Consider the following 13,986-nt stretch of genomic DNA (forward strand, 5'->3'; position numbering starts at 1 on the left):
AGGAAAACATATTGTATGATTTCATTAGCTTGGAAACAGGCGCTTAGGCCAATCATACATCACTGATAAATAACATAAGGCGTTTAGCCAACATAGAGATTAAGTAGGCGCGTGGCCGCTATGAGAGAAATGGCACATGGCCTTGGGGTAGTTACATATAACATTTGCGCAGTTGTTGCGCGTTCCACGTGCGCGGGATGATGTGGCCATCCAACGTTCGCAATTTGTAGGCCCCTTTTCCTAGCACTTCATGAACCAAGTATGGGCCTTCCCATTTGGGTGCTAGCTTTCCAAGGCGTTCGGCGTTTGAAGCTTCATTATCACGGAAAACGTATTCTCCTGGAGTGAAGGTACAAATGCGGACTCTTGCATTGTAGTACCTTTCCAGTTGTGTCTTGTATTTCGCTTCCTTAATACGTGCAATCTCACGTCTCTCTTCCAAGAGGTCTAGATCGAGGCGACGCTCTGCTTCATTATCGACCGTGTTAACTGCTGTCAAGCGCGGCGAGGGGAGACCAACTTCTGCCGGGATAACTGCTTCCGAGCCGTATACTAGGCTGAAAGGAGTTTCGCCGGTGCTTGTTTTCGGCATGGTTCGATGAGCCCATAGGATGTTTGGGAGCTCATCTACCCAACCTCTGCGCTTTGTGCCCAGTCGGGCTTTTATCCCCTCCACGATGCTTTTGTTTACGCTTTCCACTTGACCGTTGCCCTGAGGGTGCGCATAGGATGAGAAGGTATGTTCTATCTTCATTTCCTTCATCCATTTTTTAAGATCCTCCGAGGAAAAATTGGTGCCGTTATCTGTGACGATCTTGAGTGGAAGACCAAATCTGCAGATGATGTGCTCCCAGATAAACTTGCGCACCATCATGGCAGTGGTTGATGCGAGGGCTTTGGCTTCCACCCACTTGGTGAAATAGTCGACAACCACGATTATAAATTTTACAGCTCCGGGGGCATCTGGGAAAGGTCCCACCATATCAATCCCCCATTGTTGGAAAGGCCAAGCAGTGGATACTGGGATAAGATCATTTTTGGGGCGCAGGGTCTTTGGAGAGTGCCGCTGACAGGAGTCGCATTTGCGCAGCTCCTTTAGGGCGTCGACATGCATCCCTGGCCAATAATACCCGGCGCTCATGATCTTCGCAACAACCATGCGCGGTCCCGCATGGATACCACAGATCCCTTCATGGATTTCTCGAATTAGGTAATTTGCGTCTTGGGGATCTACGCAGCGCAACAAGGGACCTAAGAAGGATCTCCGATACAGAATACCATCATTCATTTCATAGTGCAGGGCTTTGTGCTGGATTTTCCTTGCCTCTGCTTTGTTCTCTGGGAGTATCCCTTCCTGCAGATAGCAGATTATAGGGGTCATCCAGGATGGTTGCCCCATTTCGATCACGTTCACTTGTCTCAGCATGACTGATGGATTTTTGAGCACCTCAATTCTGACCTCCTTTGCAAGATGCTGAAAGGAGGTTGACGCGAGCTTGCTTAAAGCGTCTGCTTGTTTGTTTTCAGAGCGATTTATGTGTGCCACCCTTTATGTCTTGAATTTCTGAAGCAGCTCTTTCGCTTGATCCAGATACAGGGCCATGACGTCGCCCTTTGCATCATAGAATCCGTTGACTTGACTGGCGATCAATAGTGAATCAACGTGTGCTTGTAGGTTTTTTGCTCCCATTTTAATGGCGAGGCGCAAGCCTGCCAGGAATGCCTAGTATTCTGCCTCATTGTTGGTATTTTTAAAATCCAACCTGATGGCGTATGTAAACTCATGCTTTTCAGGGCTCACTAGGCGCAGCCCGGCTCCTGAGCCGTCCTCGTTTGAGGCACCATCTGTGTATAGGAACCATAGCCCATCTGAGGTATCTTTTATAGGAACTTCAACAATTTCACAATCTTTGACCTTTTCCGCTGGGACTTCTGTGATAAAGTCTGCAAGGACTTGACCCTTGATGGCTGGGCGCGGCCTATACAAAATGTTGTGGCCCCCCCCAGCTCGATTGCCCACTTTGCTAATCGCCCGGATGTCTCCGGTTTTTTCAATATCGTCCCAATGTGAAAGTTGGTCAGTACGGTGATAACGTGGCCTGTGAAGTATCGGCGCAGCCTCCTGGAGGCATGTAATAGCGCTAGTACCAGTTTCTCCATCGTGGAGTATCTTGTTTCTGGATCTGTGAGCATTCTACTGACATAGTAGATTGGAGTCTGGACCCCATTTCTTTCTACGAGCAACACCGAACCCACTGCCTTGTCTGACGATGACAAGTACAAGATGAACGGCTCTTTTTCGAACGACGCGGTTAACGTTGGGAGTTCGATCAAACACTCCTTCATTTGCTGAAAAGCGCTTTCTGCTTCAGGCGTCCACCTGAATTCTTGCTTCTTTACACAGTTGCGCAAAGTAGTTATGAAAGGGTACGACTTTGCGGCGTGGTTTGACAGGAAGCGGTTAAGCGCGGCCAGGCGGCCGGCTAGCCTTTGCATTTCTTTGATTGTTTTAGGGGATGGCATGCGCTCTATTGCTTGGACTTTTTCTGGATTCACCTTAAATCTGCCATTGGTGACTATGAAGCCCAAGAATTTGTGTACCCCTTCAGGGTATTTGGGAAAAAAAGCCCATCACTAATATATATGTATGTATAGAGAGAAAGGGTCTGTGAATATTAACTCCCTAATTTTTTAGATAATGGATTTTAATAATTCCAACTATTAGACGTTGGCCGACAACGACCCCAGCTTAAAAGATAAGCAGTGTTGGTCCTACATTTTTACATATTGTAAACCAATGGACCTTTATTAATAGAATCTTAATTTCTTTTTGTCACATTTTTTCTATTAGTAAAGGTCTATTAGTTTACAATGTGTGAAAATGTGGAACCACCACTGATTATTTTTTAAGTTGGACGACCATGGTAAGCCAACGGATAATAGTTAGGATTATTAAAATTTATTATTCCATAATTTTTAAATAGTATAAGGTGAGGTAGATTTTAAAAGGATGTTTATTTGCTCGTCGTTAACAAAAAGTAGGTAACTTTAAAATAGGGGTGTGCAAAAAACCGATTTAACCGAACCATAACCGAATTAACTGACAAAACCGAACCGAAAAAACCGAACCAAATAAAAAACCGGTGGGTCGGTTAATGGTTTTTTTGAAAACCGAAAGTAGCGGGTCGGTTATGGTTATCAATTTTTCCATACCCACCCACCATAACCGAACCGAACCGACATGTAATAAATCTTTGTAGGATTTATGACTTTTCACCATATTTTTAATATTTGATGTTTTTGACTGAAGATTTTTAGTACTTATGGGTTTTTTCATATCATTTTGTGGGTTTGGTTGAATGTTTATTTGAATTTTTGAAATGTGTCATATCACTTTATTTGAATATTCGATATTAATTGGTATTAATATTATAGATTATATGTATTTTTTGATACTATGTAACATACTAATAAATACAAACATGCAATAACAATTTATTCCATGTTAAAAAAAATTAAGCTGCTAAGCTAAATAAACTGTTAACCACCCATAACCGACCCGCTATAACCATCAAAACCGAATAACCATAACCACCATAACCGATCGGTTATGGTTATGGTTATGGTTATCTAATAACCGATATCGCGATTATGGTTATGGTTTTTGGTCAAAACCAACCCAAACCGACCCATGCACACTCCGAGTTTTTTCCCATAATAGTGTTGGTGGAAAAAAATATTTACCAAAATAGTGTTGTTGAAAAAATATTTACTAAAATGGTGTTTTTGTAGATTTATTTGTTTCTCACTCCTAACCTCATTGGATAAATCCAATTCATTAAATAACTATTGATCTAATCATGTTTTTTTTTCCTAAAAGGTTTTATTTATTTTTAATCAAACCTACTTTGAAAAAAATTATTTTAAGAATGTAAAAATCTGTATATGATAATTACGCGTGATTAAGAAAAAACTTATTTTAAAAATGTAAAAATTTGTATATGATAAAAAACCCCTACGTGTAATTTTAATAATTTAGTTATACCGTTGTATTTTTGTTTATGTTATTTAATAAAAAACTAGATGGAAGACCCCGCCGCGATGCGGTCGGGGGCTTAGAAATTTAGACATGACATATACGAATAAACATAAAGTGCGCCGATGATCGCCTTCAATTCAGCTTGTAACTCGCAAATATTTGCAGCTTTCGACGTTACTTCCATGAGGTTTTCAGCGAGGCGTTGCCTAGATTAATTAAGTTCAACCATCAATTTTCCATTTGTAGTCGTCATTATAATAAAAACATAAAAGTGAAATAAATATAGGTAAATGAAATTCAAACAAACAAAGTTCACATTGCCTTTTTATAGTAAAGTATACTGATGACTCACCTACGGCTCGCAAAGTGTTAACAATACTTTTTCCATATGTTTAACCCAAGGAAGTAAGGCTCTAGCATAAACTACCTGCATACATTAAATCAGGAATCACATATTATTTTTGTCTATTCCACACCTTAATGGTACATAAAGATTAGCTTAAAGTAAAAAACTAAATTAATCATGTAATAAGCTACAATTGTAATTATCTCATATAAAACCCGTAAGTGATACTTGCATTATACAAAAATCAAAAACTTAGAATCAAGAACACACAATATAAGTGAAAATCTAAAAGAATAATTAAACATCATTTCAAGTTTTAAGGCTACAGGATGTGGTACAAAGCCCCTAGGGACTTTATCACGCCACCTCAACGCCACGTCACTAAGCCAATCTCGAAAGCTGAGTAGAATCAAGAAATTGGCATACCTTGAATCTAGCCTACAATCCGATCTTTCTTCTCTTAGTAAATTGATAGTCGTCACTAAGCTATGCTTCTTTGTTGAGATCGCTTGCCAAAAAGCTATAGTCAACTTCACTTTCACTTGCCTGATTTCTTTCGCTTCCCTCAAGGCTAGTAGAGGGGGCTAACCTTCGAGTAAGCTATATATAAGAATAAGAAAGATGGATTATCTATGCTAAAGGGAAAAGGGCATTCCTCTTTACTCTAGACAGCTTCTCAATCTATTAAACAAAATACATAAAAAAGAGAAGAGATTTAATTGGTTGAAAAGGGTGGGCCCCACCTTCTTTCCCCTTTAACCGGCATTAGTGCAATGGAGCCCTCCCCCTTTGGCACCTAGGGGGTGGCTACGGGGAGCTATAGGGCGTTAACGGCGCTTATTTGGCTGGGGGCTTTATACCACACCCCTTGGCTAACTAATAACATGAATACTTATGGATGCTTGTTAGTGAAGAAAGGTAGCATGTAAAGTGTTGTATTCTTAATCATTGTGTTGCATCACCTAAATACACATTGCTTCCCAGAAATTCTTAGTTTTAGATATCCCAGAATATATGCAAAAAATAGAGGTATTGTATAATAATCCCACATATCTTAACCACCAGTTACATGAATCATAAACACCTCAAATCAAGACCCTAATTTCAGCATAAAAAAGGTACTCCCACACCTCAGGAACTAAAGGTAAAAACTACAGATCACAAAAGAATTTAAACAAAAATACCTGACAGAACATTATTTTGATAATATAATTCCATTATTTTGATACTTCTCAAAGCAATGTCAACAACCGATTGATCCGCATACGTAATAAATTCGAAGCCCCTCAGTCGACCAGTCTACCGATCTTTCATGATAACCAAATCTGTCAGGTCTCCATACTTTGTAAAATAGTTAACAATGTACCTATACACAATTAAACACATAAACACTTCAAATCATGATACAAATAATGGCACTGTCATAATTACACAAACACATACAACTAAACACACTAACCTATGGTAGTATCCTTTGCCAAACCCCCGATTAAAATTTTCCTATAACAATTAAACAAACGAATTTCAAGCCTATATCATCAACCAAATGTAAAAAAAAATAATAATATATAAACTGAAGACAAACCTGTGGCTTGCACTGTCACCGAAGCCAGGTCGCTTGGAGCCCATAGGAGATGAGTTTTTGCTTCTTGAATCGACGATCTGTGACAATTTGGAGGTTTTAAGTGGTGTTTTTGAGGGGTTGGTGGGGAGGTGCGCTGGGGATTGGGCGATGGTCGTGGTGGCAGTGTGGGCCGATGATAGCGGTGGTGATGAATAGTGGCAAAGATTCACCACGATCGTCGCCAATCTCTCTCCCCCCCTCTCTCTCTCAGAGGTTAACTTTCTCTCTCTATACTCTGATGTTGTGTGTTGAAAAGTGAAGTAATGAAAGAAGGGGAAGATGTATGAATCAGAACAACAAAGTTTTTTTTTTTTTTGAAAAACACCACAAGCACAAGTTACAACCAACCTAAGCCTAAAGTTGTTACTTATTTATATGGTTTTAATGTTGTTAAAGAAGTGAAACTAACTCAAATCGATCATTAATATAGTTCCCTTGACTTATGGTTTTTCATATAAATAACACAATATAGTATACTTTTAAAGACTAACAATATTAGTTAAAGATACTTTCAACACTTTGAGAATGGACCTTATAATTATTTGATCTATAACATAAAATAGTAAATAAACATGTAAAATTATTTTAAGTTTGACCGGTATATAAAAAAAAGTTTTTTCTTTATTGGAAGGGTTTTCCCTGGAGGCGACTGTATCCCAATGTGATGAATTTCGCCAGTAGACCATCTGAAGGATTCGTTGGCCGTTCAAAAAAAGTTATGTATTTCATGTTCGAACATACAAAAGAGTTGGTAGGTTCAAACCTACTAACTTTTTCTAATATGTATTAATGAATGGGTGACTAAAAATATCTGAAATATAAAATATTTTTATATGCTTTTACTAATATATTATGTTTTAAGTCAATATAACAAGATATCAAATAATTATAAGTTCCATTCTCAAAGTGTTAAAATACTTTTAACTAATGTAATTAGCTTTTTAAGAAAAAAAATATATAATGTTGTGTGATCTATACTAAAGTAACACGTCAAAAAAATTCTAACAATCGCCGTAAAGATTTGAGTGACATTTACATGTTTTCTTTTAAATAAAATATATAGTTATGAACGTATAAATAATTTTAATTAAAATCACATGTGGTTTTTTTTTTCCTTTTCAAAACAGGTTTTATAAAAATTAGATTTTTTAAAGATTCTTAAAAGAACAAGTTAGGTTAGATATAATATCAAAATTAAATCAATAATTATTTAATGAATTAGATTTATCCAATTAGGTTAGGAGTGAGAAACAAATAAATCTACAAAAACACCATTTTAGTAAATACTTTTCCAACAACACTATTTTGGTAAATATTTTTTCCACCAACACTATTATAGGAAAAAACTCTGCACACTCTGATGTGCGTGAAGTGTGTTATATTTTTGATGTATATTTAAGCCATTTTTACACTTTTAGCCAAGTTTTAAATTTATAAAACACGATATTCACTAACACTAAACACACATATGGGCAAGTGCACCCATCGTGGACGTAGTATAGTGTTGGTAAGATACCGAGGTCGTCCAAGGACACAAGAGCTTTTAATATCGGTTTATCCTCAACGTCTAATCAAATCAAAAAGTGAGAATTAAGTTATTAAACTAAGAAAAATAAAAACTAACTAAATGCTGAAAGTAAAAATAAAATAAAAACAGATAGACAAGATGAATCACTTGGATCCGACACGTGTATTAGTATAACCTTTGATTATTTTCGCACTTTTGCACTTGTTTAAGAGATTATCTTAGTTATTGTAGTAGGCCCCTCTTTTGAAGGCGACGTTACCCTCAACCCAGTAGTTTGAGTCAGCAAGGATACAATCCTAAAGGGTCGGATTATTGAAAGATAATGAATTAAGTTATTAATGCAAATTGTGGTAGGCCCCCCTTTTGGCGGTGACGTTACCCTCGGCTAAGTAGTCTGAGTCAGCAGGGATACAGTCCTAAATAGCCGGGTTATAGTATTAATAGTAGTTAACTTATGAGGGGGTCAAAGAGTTTGGATCCCCGCCATCCAATACCTATGGGCATTGAAGGAGATCCTACTAAATTTGACCCAGGTCCCAAGCAGGACCTCTAAACGCTGAACAAGGGCAAGACCCTTACCAAACCGTTCCCTTAACCCCCGACCAGGTAGCCAACATACCTCCATATAGACCGTGGAGATATGAATGGTGAAAATCTTTTATTTTATATAGACAGTAAAATAATGCCAAGACACCACGGACAAACGATAAGGAAAGATCACCTTCAACATAAGTAACTAGTTATTAAAGTCATTAATACAAAACCAAATAAAAAGTGCAAAAGATTAAAAATAAAAAGTATTATAATAAACACTTGTCTTCACCAAGTGATGTAAGAGACTTAGGCAAACATGGCCTTGATTGTCAAGAACTCTTACGATCAATCTTGGATCCCGAGACGACTCACATACTCTACGATGGACAATGGATGATGGTGTTATGGTGGTGGTGGGTGGTGGATGAAGTGTGAGAGAGGTGGTGTGCCAAGGGATGAGAGAGAATGAAGCCAAGCTCCTCTATTTATAGGCTGAACAGAAGGCTGGACACGGCCCCGTGTCCGCTGGACACGGCCCCGTGCCCGTCTGACATTCTCTCACTTCATTAATTGTAATTGCGAATTACAATTAATGCGCCTGCTGTACTTTCACCACGCCCCCGTGCTCGCTGGACACGGCCCCGTGGTGGGCAATGGAAGCTTCTACTGGTTTGTCTTTTCTGCTGCTTCCTGGGCACGCCCCCGTGTTCGCTGGACACGGGGCGTGTTCAGACTCTGTTTCTTCTCCTTTGCCTTGGGAGGTGCCGTTGAGGGTCCGGGCAGTCCACTTTTGTTCCTTTTCTTGTATTTATGGTAGAATTAGTTGTCTTTTTGTTTCTTTTGTGATTTTGAGCTCATTTCATCCTGAAAATACAAAAGGAAGACAAAAACACTCTTTTTCCAACATTAGTACTTAAAAAGGGTTAGTTTTATGCCTTAATTGATGTGATTTATATGTTGCATTTTACACACATCACACTCCTACTTTAAAAGTTGTACATCTTTCAATAAACGAGAAAGGTAACCAAATAGGCTAAGATATAAGTATTTTATTACACTTTTATTTGTTGCAAAAGTTTGAAATTTCTTCCACAGTTTGATAAGACAATGCATAAAACTTATTAAACGAAATACAAAGGTGGTAATACCTGAGACAACTCGATACGAACTACAAAGGTGGTAAAACTTATTGAAGGTGATGCTTTGTGGAAGAGAGTTATCATTGCTATTCACGGTTCGGTTCGTCAGTGGGATATGTATCCGTGCAAATTGAGTATCTCCGGTACATGGTCGAAATTGATTAAGAGTTGTAAAAGATTTAAAGTGGGTGGCACTTCTGCTCCTCAAATGATCCGCGGCATAGTGGGTAACGGGATGGATATTAAATTCTGGATTGATCCTTGGGTTTCTAATACCCCGTTAAAGGTTTTGTTTCCTAACTTGTTCCGGCTTGAAAGAAATAAATGGTGCAGCGTTGCGGATAGACTTGGAGGTCTCTATGGCAATGGGCCGGTTTCTTGGAGCTGGCGTGTTTACCCCTCCTCGCCAGAACAGGTCGCCGATCTGATTAGTTGCCACAGAATGATTCTGGGCCAATGCTTGGTAAACAGGGCTGACACTTGGGCATGGTATGATAGTGGCCCGCTTGATTTTTCGGTCAACATTGCAAAACATTGGGCTGTTAGTGCTCGGGTTGGCAGCATCATCCCTTCCATCAATTTTAATTGGTGTAAGTGGATCCCGTTAAAATGTAATGTTTTCATGTGGAGGTTGTTGTTGGATAGAATTCCGACTAAAGTGGCGCTTCGTAGTAGAAACATCATCCATGGAGAGGTTTCTTGTGGTTTCTGCATGCTTGAAAAAGAGAATGTGGATCACATGTTTACGGCTTGTGGTATGGCGGCTGGTTTGTGGCAGGGTATCGCTTCTTGGGTTAAACTTCCTCCCATTTTTCTCTTCTCGGTTAAAGATATTGTCGAAGTGGTTGAAGGTTCGAGATGGTCGAAGAATAAAAAGGAGCTATTATATGGGATCCTCATTGTGGCTTGTTGGCGTCTATGGAAAGCTCGGAACGAGAGAGTTTTTGCTCAAAAGAATAGGAACGCCGTAGAGTTAGTGGCGGACATTAAGTCCCTGTCTTATCTTTGGTTATGTAGTACAGGTAGATTTGGTGGGGTGGATTGGAAGGGGTGGAAGTCATTTGTTTTTGATGTGATGTAATTCTGTCTTGTGGGGTTCCCGTCTTGGGAATTCCCTTGGCTTTTGTGTTTTAATGAAATTTGCCTTTCAAAAAAAAAAAAAAAAAAAAACTCGATACGAACTAACATAGGTTTTGGGTCGGTTAACACGACATGTTTTATTAAATAGTTTAACCCGAACAAGATACTGTTTAATAAACAGGTTAACCACAACACAATCTGTTTAATAAGTGGTTTATATTCGAATCAACTTGAATTCAGGCCAAATTCAAATTGAACCGAATCGATTTTTTTGACTCTATTTCGAATACAACCTTAAAATTTTAAATAAATTGATTCGATTAGTTAACGTAGTTCAAACTCGACTTTTACAACATCTCTAACTTCCAATTTTCCTTAAATGCAAGATTACAACATTTTGATCATTTGAGCAAGTTCAACTTTATAAGTTTGAATACTTTCTTGACTCTATTTTGAATGGAACTTTAAAATTTCAAAATTTAAATAAATTGATTCGATTAGTTATAGTATAAACTCAATTCGTTCAAGATCTCTAACTTCCAATTTTCCTTAAATGCAAGATTACAACATTTTGATCATTTGAGCTAGTACAACTTTACAAGTTTGAGTACTCTCCTAAATAACAAAAGCAGCCTAATATAAGTATTTCATTACATTTTCTATTGGTTAAGATTTTTTTCGGTTGGCTTCCACACTTATAAATTGTAACTATGTTTTAGACACATGTATTAATTATAACACTCTCTCATTTAAATCAAAGGCAAAAAAAACTAACAATTTTATAAATATCCTAAACATTATCGATTATCAAGTTCTTTAGATGTACAAAAGTTTTATATCTTTATTAAGGTTTGAAGTTTTATCTTCTTTTGTTATCACTTTAGTATGTGTCCGTTATTTTCCCAATTAAACATTATCAGTTATTGCAGAGAAGGAATCCATCTAAACCATAATGGTCTAAAAACACGCAACAAGCAACAAAATAAATTAGCGAATGGGTGATAAAACATATCAAAGACTAAGAAGATACCTATCAAACTCACAATTACATATATCATATCTCAATCTTATATACAAGGCATACATACCCTAATTTTGTGATGTGCTTGTGGACATACACGCATCCATCCATCAAATCATATCATATAAAACTTTATGTGACTTATTTGTATGCATTTTCAGATTATATAAAAACGGTGACGAATATAGTGATGTCTAGTTATCTACACTTATTAGTGTAATAAATAAAGCCTTCATATGTTTGTTTTTAAATACATATATATTTTTAAGAAATAAAAATAAACAAGAATATGAGTTGTCTTTGTACAATTGTACCATATTCTAGATTGGTGGTATGGACATATTCTGATTTAACGTTTTTTCCTTTTCATTGGCCCAATTGATATTTTTCTTGTCCAGATTATGGAAATCTGCAGTAAATGGTCTCAATCAAAATTCATACTTATTTTTAATGAGATCACAATAAATTTACATATGATGACAATGTAAGTTATATTAAAAAATAATAAAATATAAAGTAAAAGAACTTGAAACATTAGAGCATCCGTAATAGAAAGTCTCTAAGCCATCTTCACGTCATTCACTCATCCTTACCACCCCACTCAGGCTTTGCCACTCTCACAATCAAAACCAACTTAAAAAAAAAGGCTTAAAAACGTGCTTGCTCACTCCTCCCCTCTCATATAACCCGCTTTGGACGTTTTCCCATAAGAAAAATTATCCTCTTATCTCCTCTACATTGTTCAGACCCCCTCCTTTGAAACACTAAAAAAGGTTTTATTGTGAACACTCTTGTATCCGTTATGTTAACATGTTACTATACCATGTCAAGATTGACAAGTATCAAAGTCGCGCTCATTTTGATACTCTTTTACGACATTGAAAATATTGTTCGTTTAAATTGGCAAATTTCAAGTTGGACTCATTTTCTTTCAACTCGTAAGATAATAGATATGATGTTGGCCATTTACTGGTGTACGAGGTTGTAGATTTATTCTTATACATTTTTATTAGTGTTCCATAATGAGCCACAAATAAAGACATGAAATATCAAACGTACAACCCAGATCTGTTACTTGAACAACATCCGTAAGTGAGAATACTATGAAAATGATTTTTCTAGGTATACTTATCAAATTATAATTTATAACTTTATAGACATGAAATGCGTATCATCATACATGTACAAGATTCATTTTTTAGAAAAATAAAGCAAAGATAAAAAAAGAATTGGGTACAATATATACGTAAAGAAATTGTTACTCTAAAAAAATCACATATAGAAAAGTGGTAAAAAGTTGACTAGTTTTGTATATTTTAAGTCGGCATTTGAGCTTGACTATAAGATAATTTTAAGTTAGATTTAATATTAAACTAATAATTTAACATAATATATAAACATAATAATTTTATACAAATTTCATAATTTAACGCATATAACATATATTTTTACCTATTTATTTTTCATTTGAGTTTTTATTCTGTGTTAACATATTTAACATATACCATTATCAAAACCGGTACCGGTGTTTATTTTTATGGTTTTCGAACCATATGAAACACGACTTTTTTTCTTCTTTTGGTTTTCTATAGCGGGTATCGTTATCGTAAAGAATCAAACCGATATCGATAGAATTACCGCCGCGTAGCGTACGGTAATCACACTAGTTTTTATGATTATACATGAACATAACATAGATGCACTAACAATTTCATGTATTTCATGATTATAGAGGGTATAAATGCAGAATAGCATGTCAATATACCTGATTAAGGTTGAAAAACCTTAAAATCTTATGACATGGTATATTAGCATGTTCATATATTGGGTCAAGACCGGAAAATACCAAGCCAACGCGTTTTCTAGTCCAGTTTTACATGTCACTAACAAATTATGCATGTTTAATTGAAAGGCATCTTTGAAAAGATGTGTGGACCATTTACTTGCGTACGAGGTTGTAGATTTATTTGTATGCATTATTAACGGTGTCTAAATTATCTGGCACTTGAGCAATAATATTATGAAAATAACTTTTGAGAAATAATATTATGAAAATAATTATTTGTATGCATTATTCTTGAGAAAATAATTCTTGAGGTTGTAGATTTATTTGTATGCATTATTCTTGAGAAATAATATTATGAAAATAATTAATATATACGTCACCTTATATTATAATCTTTTTTATTCACGTGTCATAATGAATGTCTTTAAACTAGTTGATGCCTCGCCCACGTTGCGGGCGATGGCCGAATAATTCTCAATCAATTAAAAAACACTATTATAGTTTTGTTAGGAAAGAAAAAAACTAAAACGATGATAAGAACGTAGTTCTGAGCTCAGGGCAAAACTGTAGTTTGTCAGGATTAATGAGCGAGTGTTAGGCAGCTCTTTCACATGGAAAAAAATTAAATCCAGTCAACCAATTAAAAAAAAACACTCTTATAGTTTGCTAAAAAAACTAAAACGATAGCAATATTGTAATTTGAACTGAGGGCAAAGTTGTATTTGTTGAGTTGGGTAAAATCATAATACTATAAAAGTTAAAGTGATGACAATACTATAAATTTGAACCGGAGATAAAATCGTAATATAACTTTGCACTAAGGACAAAATCGTAATTTTAAGCTGGGGACAAAACTATATTTTTAATTTGAACTGGGGCAAAATCGTTA

General features: G+C 36.4%; 1 protein-coding gene across 1 annotated transcript; it reads left to right on the top strand.

Moving 5' to 3' along the window:
- The first annotated feature begins 9,325 nt into the window (after window positions 1-9,325).
- On the top strand, window positions 9,326-10,291 carry LOC110883232. Its single transcript, XM_022131040.1, has one exon. The coding sequence runs from the start codon at window positions 9,326-9,328 to the stop codon at window positions 10,289-10,291; it is 966 nt and encodes a 321-aa protein (XP_021986732.1).
- The last annotated feature ends 3,695 nt before the right edge of the window (window positions 10,292-13,986 follow it).

Source organism: Helianthus annuus, chromosome 10 (assembly GCF_002127325.2).
Source record: "Helianthus annuus cultivar XRQ/B chromosome 10, HanXRQr2.0-SUNRISE, whole genome shotgun sequence".
NCBI classification, from domain to species: Eukaryota; Viridiplantae; Streptophyta; class Magnoliopsida; order Asterales; family Asteraceae; genus Helianthus; species Helianthus annuus.

Bases quoted from the DNA above. Each gene is read 5' to 3' on its own strand.
- LOC110883232 (XM_022131040.1), top strand. From the start codon at position 9,326: ATGTATCCGTGCAAATTGAGTATCTCCGGTACATGGTCGAAATTGATT.